The sequence below is a fragment of the Phyllostomus hastatus genome, unplaced genomic scaffold (genome assembly GCF_019186645.2).
Source record: "Phyllostomus hastatus isolate PE091 unplaced genomic scaffold, TTU_PhHast_1.1 phas_scaffold_93, whole genome shotgun sequence".
Taxonomy (NCBI): domain Eukaryota; kingdom Metazoa; phylum Chordata; class Mammalia; order Chiroptera; family Phyllostomidae; genus Phyllostomus; species Phyllostomus hastatus.
This window is the reverse complement of record NW_025334042.1, coordinates 5,195,695-5,211,011: the sequence shown is the minus strand read 5'-3', so window position 1 is coordinate 5,211,011 and position 15,317 is coordinate 5,195,695. Positions and strand designations below refer to the sequence as shown.

At 38.3% G+C, this 15,317-nt stretch overlaps 1 protein-coding gene across 2 annotated transcripts in view; it reads left to right on the top strand.

The window, feature by feature from the left end:
• Nucleotides 1-338: 338 nt before the first annotated feature.
• The window catches only part of CNOT2 (CCR4-NOT transcription complex subunit 2), a 107,401-nt gene continuing 92,422 nt past the window's right edge, over nucleotides 339-15,317 (top strand). The window contains exon 1 of one of the 2 annotated variants that reach the window (XM_045829954.1): nucleotides 339-462. In XM_045829954.1, the coding sequence (XP_045685910.1) occupies nucleotides 458-462 (5 nt within the window). In that variant the 5' untranslated portion in view covers nucleotides 339-457. The remainder of the gene's footprint in view (nucleotides 463-15,317) is intronic. The other variant, XM_045829955.1, reaches the window with a different exon arrangement.

The window sequence follows — 15,317 nt, the reverse complement described above, 5'->3', positions numbered from 1 at the left end:
ACAGAAACACGCTCAGCATCCTGAGGGAGGGCGGACCCATGCCACCTCACCAATCCCCGCCCCTGGACCCCGCGGCCCACCTCGCACCCAGGGCCCGCGCCCTCAGTGAAGCAACCCGCCCCAGGGGAACTGTAGCGGCCGCACAGGCCCAGCTCGCTATAACGGCAACCGAAAAGCTACGAGCCTCTGGGTGAGCTGGTGGGAGACACGGTGGAGGGTGAGGGAGGGACGAGGTGGAGTGAAACGCCTCTCCCCACTCACTCTCGAAGACGCGGAAAGGACTTTACCCACCCCCAACCTTGTCCCGACCGCGATCGCTGCTCCCACCTTCCGCCGCCGCCTTGAAGAAAGCCGGAACGACGGGGGTCACGGCAGGGGTCAGAGGGTAAAGGTCTTGCTCCCAGCAGCCTCCGCGGTGGATACGTCGCCATCTTGGATCCGCGGGACAAGAAAATTCATGCGGTGAGTTTTTGGCAAATTTTCGGAAGTCTGGCAGCGGGGCGCGCGGCTGGGGCAGCGGATTCGGGGCCCCCGCAAGGCAGGGGAATGCCTTGGGGCCGGTCCGGTCGCACCTGGGGTCCGCGGGCAGCGTCCCGGCCCGCCGCTTCCCGTTGCTTTTGTCTCGGCTCCAATCGAGAGAGGGAGAGCGGAGCGGGCGGGGAGGGGGGGTGGCGGCGGTGGAGGGAGGGGGTGTGTTTGAGAGGGTGGTGGATAGGACGTAAGGCGTCGCGGCACTTGGGTAGCTGCAGCTGCAGCTCTGGATTCTAGGCCCGGTCCCTTCCGAGGGCGCTGGGGTTTTCCTCAGGCTGCGCTCCCACAGGCTCCCGCCAGCGCGTAGGAGCCTGCGCCGCGCTGTTTCCTGAGGAAGAAGAGAAGGCAGCAGCGGTAGTAGCCAAGGAGCCCCGGCCCGCTTTAGACGGCGCTGCCGCGGTCCCAGGCTGTTCACATTCTCTCAGTACACGCACATCACCTGCAACTTGTGTGTCTGTGCCCATGTAAAAGATGAGGGACATTGGACTGGCTAACGGGTCTTAGGAGCCTCCAGGCTCTGGCATACCGAAGGCTTTGGGTCATGAAGGAGTGCAACTGTGATGCTGCTTTTGCCACGGGCGAAGCTTCCGTGATGTGGTAGACACTGAGGCCGGATAGTCCTGGGGTGGCGGAGGAACCCGAGACGCTTGTGTCTGTGAAGTTGCTGGCCTTGGGTTTCTACTTCCGCCGGAGCCTCTCCACCTTTTGCTGGCTTGAGTCTAATTTAAAAGTTTTACGGAAGAAATGAGTGGGGTTAAAAGTGGCCCCCCTAGTTCTTAGGTGAGGCTCTAGGAAAGACCTTGTGACTCTTGGTGACTGAGATCGTTTTGGAATGCGAGTTGTAGTCTTTTGTAAAAGCATTTCCAAGGTTTTAGAATTTGCAGTTATTCCAGGCCCAATGAGTACGGTAATTACCAGCATAAAAGTCTTACATACGGGTACCACAACTCTCGGAAGGAACCTAAACATCAACTTCCTTTGAATCCTTGGAGGTGCCTTCACTTTTCAACATCCAAAAGACCTACTGAACACCTTTTGTTTCATTTTCTTAAAACTCTTGGTCAGAGGATCCTATTTCATTCTTAATCCTCAGGACGGTTTCTAATAAGTATAAAAATATTAAGTATACACTGATAGCAACCCTTAAATTTTTGGCGAAATGGTAGAAGGTGTTGAGTTAAAATCTGTTCATGGTACTTGAATTTAGTTGAAAGTTGAACATATTTCCTGTCATGCTTAAGAGGAATTTCTGGACCTCTGGAATAAGTGCCACTTTTGATTTGCTCTTTGAAACAACAGATTATTGGGAGTGGAGTGGGGTAGAAATTTGAACGTATTTATGTACTTACATAATCACGTTTATGTTGAGTTGTTAGGGAATACTTGCTTTTTTTTTGGACATTTGTTTCCCAAATGTCAGTGAACACAGCTCTTTTGCAATTATGGAGGATGACTGTATTCTAGATTTAAAGGGTGGATTGAAATGGTTAAATGTCTACTACATTGAAATGGTTAGGTGTCTACATTTGCATTTCTTTTCATTGAAATACTTACAAATGGACCACTATCTTTAGGAAGCTTTTTATGTTGAACTTCTCCCTAGTTCGTTGTTCTTTTGCAATATTAAATCAGTAGGAAAAATACAAGATTTCACTGTAAAAAGGCAAAACTCCTGCTTCACTTTTCTTGACTTTAATATCCTCATTTAATTTTAAAAAGTTCCTTTTCTATCATTCCCCCCCTTCCCCGCCCCAGGGCTTGAATTACTGTGATTTCTGTGAATACTTTGTACATTAGGAAGGAACCAAAAAACTTTCACCTTTTTTGCATCCTGAGTAATGCTGCATCAATAAAAATGAATTAATGTAGGTATCATTTGTTGGCAGAAACCTTTTATTCTAAGTATATTGTGTGGAGATATCTGTAATCTAATCTGATACTCTTGGGGAATGAGAATTGCCTTTGTGTTTAACCAAGCAACAAATACAACATTTAAAAATTTTTCAGTTTCTGTTACACTTTCGTTTTAAAGTAAACTTACGTGGTGGAAAAATGAGGGCAACATGTATGAAGATGAGTGACTTATGTCCCTTTTATTTGCAAAGTACTTGATCTTGAAGATAAAACTTAGCTATTCCTCTCTAAGAGAACTATTTACCTATGTTTTTACTTAATAACTTTGGGTATTTAATTTACTTTTTGATTCTTGAGAGATACTTTACAGTTAGTTATAACCTGGATATTCTGTTTCTTCAAAAGTAAATAAGTACTTCAGAATTATGAGTAGATTTTTTAGAAATGCTTCTAACAAGGTTTTGTTTTATCTCTTCAATAAGTATTAATATTAAAAGTACTTGTATTTTGAAAGACCCTTACAGAATTTTTCAATCTGTAGAGAGTTAAAGTTTCATTTGCCCTTTTAGTGACAAATTGCTTCGTAAGATTTTCTGTGTATGAAATAGTGAGTATACATTAATAGACTGGTAAATAAGTTAATTTTTTGTTAATTGTCTTAAAATTTTTAACTGTAGAAAGTTCATTCTGTTATGATTACATAAAAGCAAACTTTCAATGTGCTTGCTTAAAATAGGCATTTGAGGACAACTTATGCAAACAGTGATAGTCCTAGAGGATAACACCAAATAAGAATTTATTTGTTATGTAGAGATCTAGTAGATTTTGTAATACAGAGAAGCAAAAGAAACCAAGGTACTAGGTAGAGCAATTTACAGGCAGAGTTAATCTGAGTTGCACTGTAATGTTTGAATAGAATTACATACAGTATTGATATCAAGGGATCTCGTGCTATGATAGGAGCCATTCTGGTTGATTATACAGGTGACTCTTCTTACTGAGGGTGATTTCTACTGGTGATACTCCAGTGAATTGAATGCCGTTGTGACTTTTCCCAGATATTCTAAAGAGCTGTATACTAAAATTGCTGTCTGTTGTAGAAAGTCTGTCTTTGAAAAGAAGTAGAATAAGCATTAGGATTTTAAGTTTTTTAAATTATTTTATTACTTTTACCTTGATTCATTGAAACTTTCCTCAATTTATATAGTAGTTATGTATTTTTTTTTGTTACTTTGGTTTTTCCATTTGGCTTCCTTTTTTAAACTCTTAAAACATGCTAATGTGTTTTGTTCACTTATTTACTTACTTAGTACTGTTAAGATGACCTGAAAATAATTCCTAATATGTTTTCTAACACCTTGTTCTTGGAAATACAGATGCAAATCTCCAGATATATCATTTGGGAGTATACTGCATTTTGAACTAATAAAATGGTTTACAATGTTATTTTTTGTTGAGACTCTTAGCTTATATAATAGGGAAATGCAAAGTGAATTATCCAGGGGGAAAAACCCAGAAAATTTCCATTTTCTGGATACACTTTAATACGTTGTATATGTTTAGACTCAGGATCCGTGTGTGTGTGTGTGTGTGTGTGTGTGTGTGTGTGTGTCTGTCCTATTAGACATGTTTGCCACCTATCCTGAAAGTTTTCTTTTTTTTTTTTTTTTTCTGCTTTGTGTGTATGTGAAGTTGGTATATTTTTACTATCATTTCTCTGTTTGATTAACTTACTATTCGTCAAATTCTACTCTGGTATCACTTTTTTAATGAAAATTTATCTGGCTCTCAAAATCCTTTTGTCATACTGCTTTTATTGAATGTGTCCCACTGTACGGTAATTTACTGTTCAATGTCATTATCCACCATAATCTTCACTGGACTGTAAGCACCTAAGAGGTAGGGCTTTGTCCTGTTTATCTTGACATTACTAGTATTTTTTATATTGTGTAGTTTTTAGTAGGTTATCAATAAATATGCAGTAAACTGAACGGTTGCCAGATTGTCATTTGACACTTAACGCTCTGTTTCCCAATCCACAGATCAGAAATGGCAGATTGGAAAGGGGAATGAGAGAAGAGCATCCTGCATTCCTTTACTTTGAATCCTTACAGTTTTGCTTCTGAATTACCTAGGGAAAATAGATAATGAGCTTTTTAGAGAAAAGTGTGTAGAGTGAATGCAGGGCAAAGGAAAGGATGTTAGTAATACAATACTTCTGGCAGAGTATTTAGATCTGTTATCTTACTGTATTTTGTATGGCTAAGGTCACTAAGGTCATTGGTTGAAGGAGATATTTTGTATTTGTAGTACATGGTGATAAATATGGTTGCTTAACCATGTTAATTTATGTATGATATATATACTATTTTAACTTTCTAAGATCTGAAAAATTCCAATTCCTACAAACATTTGGCCTTTTAGGGTTTGAATAAGACATTTTGCACCTGTTTTACCCTACCCCCTATTTTTTAAGATAAAGAAACAAAAACTGGGCAAATGACTCCCATTTGTATTTAATGGAGATACTAACATTAACTTAGATTTTAGAAATCTTTTATGTTTTATTCGTCTATATATTTTCCAGAGGTTTTTTAATGACTAAAAGCTGCTAATATAGAGAGGGTGTATTTTTTTAAAGAGAATTTAATCCAATACTCAGGACACCATTCCTTTCTCTGTTTTTACTAAATTGATGCCTTTCCTTATTTGAAAGTAGATAAGAATGCACAGTTAGGAAATTTTTACTTTGCCTAGGAATGATAAATTAAGCAAGAGACAATTATGTGTTCTGGCAATTTAGGTAACAATGAGTAGACTTGACTTGCTTTTTTTCAAACATATTGATGTACTATTTTTCCATTTATATGTATGGATGTTGAAACATAACTATTTTGGATCGGCATCTGGACAAAATGTAATAACTGATTATGTAATACAGTGTGTTTGGGAGAGGAACATTTGGTTTTGTGTCATCTGGCAGAAGTATGTATTAGTGTTACTTTTTACATTATAAATTATAATGCTTGTCCTACATACAGTTTTGTATTTAATTTTCAGTTTGTAAAGGTCTCCTATAGACTGGTTAAGTAATATTTCCTGTAAGTTTACTATGCCATTCAAAGTACCTGATTCCTTTTGGCTTAATTTTATTACTATTTAAAAAATTCTCAACTTCAATTATACATGGTTGCCATTTTGATGTTAACTTTTAAATATGGTTCATTTTTTTTGAAGATTTTATTTGTTTTTAGACAGAGGGGAAGGTAGGGAGAAAGAGAGGGAAACATCAATGTGTGGTTGCTGTACTGGGGACCTGGCCCGCAACCCAGGCATGTGCCCTGACTGGGAATTAATTGGTGACCCTTTGGTTCACAGGCCAGTGCTCAGTCCACTGAACCACACCTGCCAGGGCTAAGTAAGTTTAAATTTTTAACATTAACATAAAGATAAAACAATCAAGCTATCTTGATTACTATGAAAATTCCTAATTGAGGATTATAAAGGCCATTTAATCCTTAGACTGAATTCAGCATCTAAAACGTTGCTCACTTAATGCTACTCTATAGTAAAGATCCAGATTTATTATATTAAGTAGATGTAAGTACAAGGTTTATTTTTGTTTTTAATTGGTCATCTTGCAGATCCACGATAATTAAAGTAATAACAGGAGTTTGAAAGAGGAGTAGTAGGAAATTTTTGTTGAAAGCTTGATTTTTTTGCAAAATACATCAACTGCTCATATTTTTAAAAATTATAAACATTTATCAAGAAATACCAAAACTTTCAAGTAATAATACTGTTACAATGAGAAAGGGTACTATATCACACTGATGCCACATTTTGCAAATTTACTTATTGCACAATTATTTTGCAAGATTACGTGCTGAGCAGATGCCTTTAGGTTTGCCTTGATTTAGTGCACAGAATAGTGCTTTAGGAGTGTAGTTTTTATAATTTAATGTGTGTGAGCACGTCTAGCCTTCGATTAGAAAAAATATTTAGAGCTGTTACCTTTCTAATCTGTACATGTTTATGTGAAATTATAGATATATTCATAAACATCAGGCAAGACTTTATTTGAGGTTGATAGCAAAACTGTTTAATGTGGCAGCAGAGATAGCAGTATTCAAAGTATTTAAATTTAATATACAGTCATGGGCCGCATAATGGTGTTTCAGTGACAGATTCCATGTGTAATGGTGGTCCCACAAGATTATAATAGAACTGAAAATTTTCTATCAGTTAGTGACATAGCACAAAAATCCTAAATTTGTAGCACAGTGCATTTTATCACATGGTGATGCTGGTAGTCATATAAAAGTATAGTATATACAATTACAGGGGAGAGTAAAAGTAGTTTTACAGTTCATATTGAAAATAACAGTAATTAAGTGATAATACAAGAATAAACTTTTTATTCTTACAACTGTAAACCTGTTTTTGCCAACCCCTGTATGCACAGTGCGTACTTGATGATAATAATAAATGACCTCCTGCTTTGTGTATGTACTCCATTATATGTTTTATCGTTATTTCAGAGTGTACTCTTTCTCCTTATAAAAAAAGTTTGCTGTAAAACAGTGTGTCATGTTATGCCAGTAGTAGCCTCATGTGCCTCATGTTTATTGCATCTCTTGATTGCATCATTTTCTCTTGTGCTTCATTTAATCTTGTTCTGTTTTGTACACTAATGTGCTATATCGGTTTGTAGTCTAGGAGCGATAGTTACATACCACATAGCCTAGGTTTATAGTAAGCTATACCATCCAGGTTTGTGTAAGTACATTCTACAATCCCACAAAGATAATAGACTAATTATGCACTTCTCATAATATATCCTCATTCTTAAGTGACACATGACTGTATAATGCACTTTTGTTTTCTGTATGTATCTGAATTACACATTCTAAAATAAATATGTATGTGTAAAACAATTGTAGTCAAGTGTTCAGGGAATTTGACCTGTCACTGCTCTTAGGGTGTTCTAGAGCATATAGTTTGAAAATCACTGGGCTTAATCTCTTAAGGTCACTTCCAACCTAAAATCTGTGTTTTTAAAAAGTCAAGAGTTGTCTTGGCAAGGTAGCTCAGTTGGTTAGGGTGTTGTCCTGATATGCCAAGGTTGAGGATTTAATCCCCATTCAGGGCTCAAAAAGAATCAAACAATGAATGCATAAATAAGTAGATCAACAAAAATCTATGTCTCTCTCTTCCACTTCCTCTCCCTCCAAAATCAGTAAGTAAAATAATAAAAAGTCAAAAGAGTTTTTCTTTCTGTAGATACAAAATTCATAGAAATTTACTTGTTTTTGAGTAGCATTGGGATAAAAATTGTATGAATTTAAATTTAAGTTCTCATGGTTGGAAGTTAGCATTCTAGACATTTTCAACTAAATCCTTTAATTTGAGAATAATTTGTTTATTCTCTTTTAGACATTGTGGTACTGCCGGGTATATATGATGGTGAATAAGACAAGTCTACCTTCATGGAGCTAACATCTTAGAGGGGAGACATAAAATAAACAAGTAAACAGCTAAATAGACAAATTCAGATAGTGGTAATTGTGATGGAGAAAGTAAAGGGGATAAGAGCACAGCAATTGATTAGGGTCGAAAGATAAGACTATTTTAAGTAGGCTAATGAGGGAAGACCTTTCTGGAGGTAGCATTTGAGCAGATTCCTAAAAAGGAGAAAGTTGTGCACAAATACGGGTGATTGTTTTCCAGGCAGGAAGAATAGAAGGCTCTGAGATGAGTTCAAGTTTTGCATGTTGGTAATAAGTTGTTTTATAAAGTTACTTACTGCTTTCTACCAAAATAGTAAATTCTGAAGTGAAGAAAGGGAGATAAAAGAGACATAATTCTTGTCTTTCACCTGCTGACAATATTTTGGTGGACCAAATAATTTGTAATAAGTTTTATAAGAGGTATAGGGAGGAGGGGATATTTTTTATTAAGAGGCTGTACAAATGTTTTCAGGATCAGGTAGAATTGGGATCTGTCTGTATTAGTGTAAAATTATAAAAGAGAACAAACTTAAAACTTTGTGTTTGCATAGACTCATCAAACTTTGAAGAGTTTTAGTTTGGCAAGGTTTTAGATAGTAGTTTTTTTCTTAGAAATTAATTATTAGTGATTTTCATGTTCCGTCAGATTTCCTTGAACAAGTCAATAATTGTTACTATGTGCCATGCACTATTATAAGTGTGCTGAATAATTCTTCAAGTTTAGTTTTTAAGGTGCACGCTGTGGCTGTATATGCGAGAGTAGAACAGTCTTGTTTGAGGGAGTTAATGTGTTGATTTCAAGGTTTAAAAGGACCATTTGGAGTTCACTAGGTGGATGAGTGTATGGAAAAACATTACAAATATACAGTGCCTCAGAGTATATACTGGACTTGGAGAATGGCAGAGTAATTTGCTGTCATTCTTAATGGAGTTCTGAGACCTCATGAGAAATTGGTTGAAGGCACAAATTTGTCATCGTGTGAGAGACTGTCTTACATTATGAGAAATAAGCAAATTTTTTTTTAACAATGCAAGTGATAATCAGGTTTGTGCTTCATGGAAGATTTTAGATTCCACAGTTGACTTAAAATTACAAGATTGATGATGTAGTATATGGTATTTGTGAAATTTTTGAATAATTAGTTTCTCTCCATTAGACAGATTATTTTTTTATTTGTATTAGCAGAATTTCTTATTTGTTAAGAACTATGAGTTTTTTCTTTTGGCTAAAATGGAGGCGTAGGTAGATACACTTTGTCTTTTTGCACAACCAAAAGAAGGACAAAAACAAATTTAAAAACAAAACAACCGGAACTGCCAGAAAATCAAGCTGTATGGAAGTCTGCCAACCAAGAAGTTAAAGAGGAAGCATTCATCTAGACTGGTAGGACAGGCGGAGATGGGCAGCTGGGGTGGAGAGGATGCATGGCAAGGTGGCAGCTGGAGGACTGGGTGGGTGAGGCAGCAGCTGACAGACTGGGCATTCCCACATTGCGGTTAACCAGGAGGAGCAACTGGGGAGTGAGGCAGACCGCAGAACCCAGAGTTCCAGTGAGGGGAAATAAAGCCTCAAAACTTTTAGCTATAAAAATCTGTGGGGGTTGTAGCAGTGGGAGAAACTCCCAGCCTCACAGGCGAGTTTGTTGGAGAGACCAACAAGGTCCTAGAATGTACACAAACCCACCCACCTGGGAATCAGCACCAGAAAGGCCTAATTTGCTTGTAGGAAGTTGGGGGAGTGACTGAAGCTTGCTGAGAGCCGAACAAGCAGCATTGCTCCTTCTTTGACCCTCCCTCACATACAGCACCACAACGCAGTGATGTGGGTTGCCCTGCCATGGTGGATACTTAAGGCTCTGCCCCTTAGAATGCAACAGGGGCTCTGAGACAAAAATATGGCGCAAACAAAAGAACAGATCAAAGCTCCAGAAATAGAACTGAATGTTGAAGAGATAACCAACCTATCAGATGCAGAGTTCAAAACACTAGTAATCAGGATGCTCACAGAATTGGTTGAGTGTGGTTGCAAAATAGAGGAAAAAGTAAAGGCTATGAAAAGTGAAATAAAATTATACAGGGAACCAATAGTGAAGGGAAGGAAACTGGGACTCAAATCAATAATTGGAGAAGGAAGAAATTAACATTCAACTACAACAGAATGAAGAAAAAAGAATTCAAAAAAGTGAGGAGAAGCTTAGGAACCTCCAGGACAACTGTAAACATTCAAACATCTGAATCATAGAGGTGGCAGAAGGAGAAGAGGAAGGGGGAGAAATTGAAAACTTACTTGAAAAAATGATGATTGAGAACTTCCCCAATCTGGTGAAGGATATAGACTTCCAGGAAGCCCAGGAAGCCCAGAGAGTCCCAAAGAAGTTGGATGCAAGGAAACACATCAAGGTACCCTATAATTACACTACCCAAGATTAAAGAGGAGAGAATCTTAAAAGCAGCCAGAGAAAAGGAGACAAGTTACCTACAGAGGAGTTCCTATAAGACTGTCAGCTGATTTTTCAAAAGAAACCTTGCAGGCAAGAAGGGGCTAGAAAGAAGTATTCCAAGCCAGGAAAGGCAAGGACCTACATCCAAGATTACTCTATTCAGCAAAGCTATCATTTAGAATGGAAGGGCAGATTAAGTGCTTCTCAGATAAGGTCAAGTGGAAGGAGTTCATCATCACTGAGCCCTTATATGAAATGTTAAAGGGACTTATCTAAGAAAAAGAAGATGATCAAAAATATGAATAGTAAAATGACAACTCAAAACAACTGAACCCAAAAGCAAAAACTAAGCAAATAACTAGAAGAGTAGTTATAACAGAATATAACAGAAATAACAGAAATTGAGATCACATGGAGGGTTATCAGCAGGGAGGGGGGAAGATGGGGGAAAAGGTACAGGGAATAAGAAGCATCAGTAGTATGTACGAAATAGATGGGGAGGTTAAGAATGCTATAGGAAATGGAGAAGCTGAAGAACTTAATATATACTACTCATGGATATGACCTGAGGTTGGTGGTTGGAGGCTGGGTGCAGTGTGGAGGGGGATAAAAGCGACAATTGATGTGACAACTATAATATACACTTAACCAAGTATTAAAATAAAGAATTATGTGACTTTTGAAACTCTAGATTCTGTTTTTCAGAGAACTTGTTATATGTATATAAACCGGTGCCCTTAGTTCAAAGTTTTACATTAATGGGTGAAATTTATTGTGTAAGTTATAGGGCAGGCAAAGTTTAAATGTTATTTGACATTATTTACAGTCTTGAGATTTAACATTATTTGGATAAATTAAACTAATACCAAGAAAACCTAAATTAACAATTCATAGGAGCTGATAGGTATATATCACTAAAAGTGTTTATTTTACAAGTGTGTACTAGTGTTAAGTAGTGTACTAGTGTTAAGTAGTATCGTGTTACAATACTAGTTAACACTAGTAATGCTTTTATTTTAGGTTGCTAGCATTATGTTTTAATTCTGACTTTGTGTTAATTCTGACTTGCAAAAAAAAGGTAAGTCCAAATACATGTTTTTAAGTGAAAGAAACTGATTCCTTATGAATGCAGTTTGAGCAAATTACTACACTGATAGCATGCATTACATACCACTTTTTAATAGCAAAAGTTAATGATTTTACAATGATGATTTGGAGTTTCCCAGGTTGTCTCATTGTCCATTTAGTTCCATTTTGACTGAACAAAATGAGGCTGATACATAACTATTTACCATTACAGAGAGTTATGTTGTGCTGAAATTTTTCATGAGGTTATTGAAGTCTCTGGTACTAGCTATGGAATTGGTATTACCACTGTACTGTTTTTAATTAGCTGTGTGACTTATCCTCCCTAAACTTAAGTTTTCTCATTCAAAAAATGTGGATAAATAAAAATATCTCATAGAGTTGACTTAGGGAATAAAAGGCTCTTGTGGATTGTTGCAGGATTTTTTTGTTTCATTTTTTTGTTTTGAATGGGACTTGCTACTTAAAGATAAGCTTTTGAGGCAAATGAGAATTAGCCACAATTTATTTTATAGAGTGTATTATGCTTTTTTTAATTTTTCATATCAAATTTGTAAATGTAAACAAGAAAGGTGCAGTTTTGTTCTTAAGAATCTAGACATGTTTTCCTATCAGGAATTTTGTTTAGATGACATTGTGTTAAGTATTTTGCCTAGTATTTTTTTAAATTGTTTTTATTTTTCAATTACAGTTGACATACATTATTGTATTAGTTTCAGGTATACACCGCAGTGATTAGACATTACATAACTTACTAAGTGATCATCCTAATAAATCATGTGCCCATCTGACACCATACATATTTATTAGAATATTATTGACTATATTCCCTATGCTGTACTTTGCATCCCCATGACTATTCTGTCATTGCCAACTTTATTTCTCCTTTTTTTTTTTTAAGATTTTATTTATTTTTAGAGGGGGGAGGGGAGAGATATCAATGTGCAGTTGCTGGGGGCTGTGGCCTGCAACCCAGGTATGTACCCTGACTGGGAATCGAACCTGCGGCGATGCCTGGTTCGCAGCCTGCGCTCAATCCACTGAGCTACGCCAGCCAGGGCCCCAATTGTGCTTCTTAATCCCTTCCAACTTTTCACTCATGCAGCCTGCTCCCATCAGGTCACTATCAAAATGTTCTCTGTATCTATGAGTCTGTTTCTGTCTGCTTGTTTGTTTACCGAGTCTTACTGTTCTGCTTCTTTATTTTCTTTAAATTCACTTGTTGATAGATGTATATTTATTGCCATTTTATTGTTCTTATATTTTTCTTAAAGGAGACCCTTTAACATTTCATATAATGTTAGTTTAGTGGAGATGGAACTCCTTCAGCTTTTTCTTGTCTGGGAAGCTCTTTATATGTCCTTTTATTCTAAATGAGAGCTTTGATTCTAAAGGAGAGCTTTGCTAGGCAGTATAATCTTGGTTGTAGGTCCTTGTTTTTCATCACTTGGAATATTTCTTGCCAATCCCTTCTAGCCTGTAAAGTTACTGTCAGATATACACTGAAAGTCTTAAGGGAGCTCCCTTGTAGGTAACTCTTGCTTTTCTCTTGCTGTTTTTGAGTTTTTGTCTTTAACCTTTTGCATTTTAATTACAATATGTCTTGGTGTGGGCTTCTTTGGGTTCATCTTGTTTGGAACTCTCTGCTTCCTAGAAGTAAATATGTATTTACTTCACCAAGTTAGGGAAGTTTTATGTTTTTATTTTTTCAAGTAGCTTTTCAATTTCTTGCTCTTTTCCTTCTGGCACTCCCATGATGAAAATGTAAGTGCACTTGAAGTTGTCCTGGAAGCTCTTTACACTATTCTCAATTCTTTTGTTTTTTGTTTTTTTGCTGTTCTGATTGGGTGTTTTTACTTCCTTATGTTCCAAATCACTGATTTGATTCTCAGCTCTATCTGTTCTACTGTTGATTCCCTGCAAATTACTCATTTCATTTAGGGTATGCACTTTAGGTTTTCATTAAGTTCATTGAGCATCCTTATGACCAGTGTTTTGAACTGTACATCTAGTAGATTGCTTGTCTCCATTTTATTTAGTTCTTTTTCTGGAGTTTTCTGTTTTTTCATTTGGGATATATTTCTGTGTCTCCTTATTTTGGCAGCCTCTCTGTGTTTGTTTCTGTGTATTAGGTAGAGCCGCTATGTCTCCCAGGCTTGGTAGAGTGGGCATAATGTAGTAGCTATTCTGAGGGTCCATTGGCACTGCCTCCCCAATCAACCAATCTGACTCCTCCCTCTCCATTTCCCACGATGGGCTGAGTACACATTCCCCTTGTAGTTGAGACTTGACATCTGTTGGCAACGTCAGTGGGAGGAGTTTACCTCCAGGACAATCAGCCGCAAGGACTGGCTTGAGACCACTGACCTCTGTGGAAGATCAGCTGTGCAGGGGGTACACCCCATGTAGCAGGGGTTACTTCAGCAGAGTTCTGGTGCCCATTGAGTATGTAGCTTGTAGTGGTGTTTTCAGCGTTGTCTGAAGCAGTCCACTCAGTGTGCTGGCTCTGGGCCCTCCTGGGAGGTGCAGACCGAGGTCAGCTGCCGCCTGTGTTCTGCATGGGGCCACCAGACATGAGCTACATTGTGATCTGCTAATGGCTGCTGCTAGTGCTAGGCCTGTGGCCATTTAGCGAGAGATACAGGGAACACTGAGGCCAGATGCTGCTTGTTTGAGTGGTTTTAGGAAAATCTGAAGCATGAGCCAAGACAGGTCATTAATACGAAAAATCCCCTGGAAATAGCTTGCATGGGCCTGAAAGTTGGATGAGGTATGATTTCAGGGAATCACCGGGGCAGGGCAAAACAGTGTGAGCCAGGTTGATAGAGTCTCATATGTGATGCTCTGCCTGCTGGCTCTGTGGCAGAAGGGTTCAGAAAAGAAAAAATGGCTTTTGCCATCCTTTCTGTCTTGTAGTACACTGTACCTCCCAGTTCCTACCATGATGCCAGACAATTCAGTTTCTCCACGTATGTTATTGGTGCCTTTTGAGTTACTGCCCCAGCACTGGAGCTCAGAGGGAGTGAGTCTGAACAAATCCACATGTGGGCCCTTTAAGAGGAACTTCCTGGGACTCCAGAGGACATCTTTTTCCCTCATCTGTAATTCTTGTTTTTATAGTCAGAAATTATGGGGACTTCTGGCACTGGAACCCTGGGCTGGGGAGCCTAGTGTGGGACTGGGATTCCTCACTTCTCAGAGGTTACCATTCCTCCCAATTTTTATCTGCCACACATGAGTGTGGAACCAGCCTGTTCCTTGTCTTTTATTTCCTAGTTGTATGACTTTCATTCAGCCAAATTTCATGTGGTTCTGAATGATGGTGGTTTTGTAGTTTAGTTTTAATTTTAATGTAGTTGTGGGAGGAGGCAGGTACCATGTGTTTATGCTTCCATCTTGCTCTTGAATCCAATTTGTGACTTTTCACTTTGCAGAACTGAGCTACACTGGATCAGGGCTGTGTGTAGTATTTTCAGTACATAAATACATTTTAGCATTATTCTGTCTGAAGCACTTGGCATGATGCATGACACATAAGAGGCATTTGATAATTCCTTCATTAAATGGGATTAATCTAATGGGAAGAAGATTGGTTTAGGACTCAGATGTGTCAGCCAGTTACAACCTGAGTTATGTTGCATTGTCAACAGCAAGTTTTTCGTTTTGTTTTTCTTTCCCTCCCTTCCTCCCCCCACCCTCTTTCTCTCTTTCTTTCAAGATTTTACTTACTTTCAGAGATAGAGAAGAAGAGGGAGAAAAACATCAATCTGTTGCCTCTTGTGTGCCCTCAACCGGGGACCTGACCCACAATCCAGGCATGTGCCCTGCCCAGGAATCGAACCATTGACTTTTCAGTTTGCAGGATGATGCCTTGCTATACAAGTCAGGGCTTTTG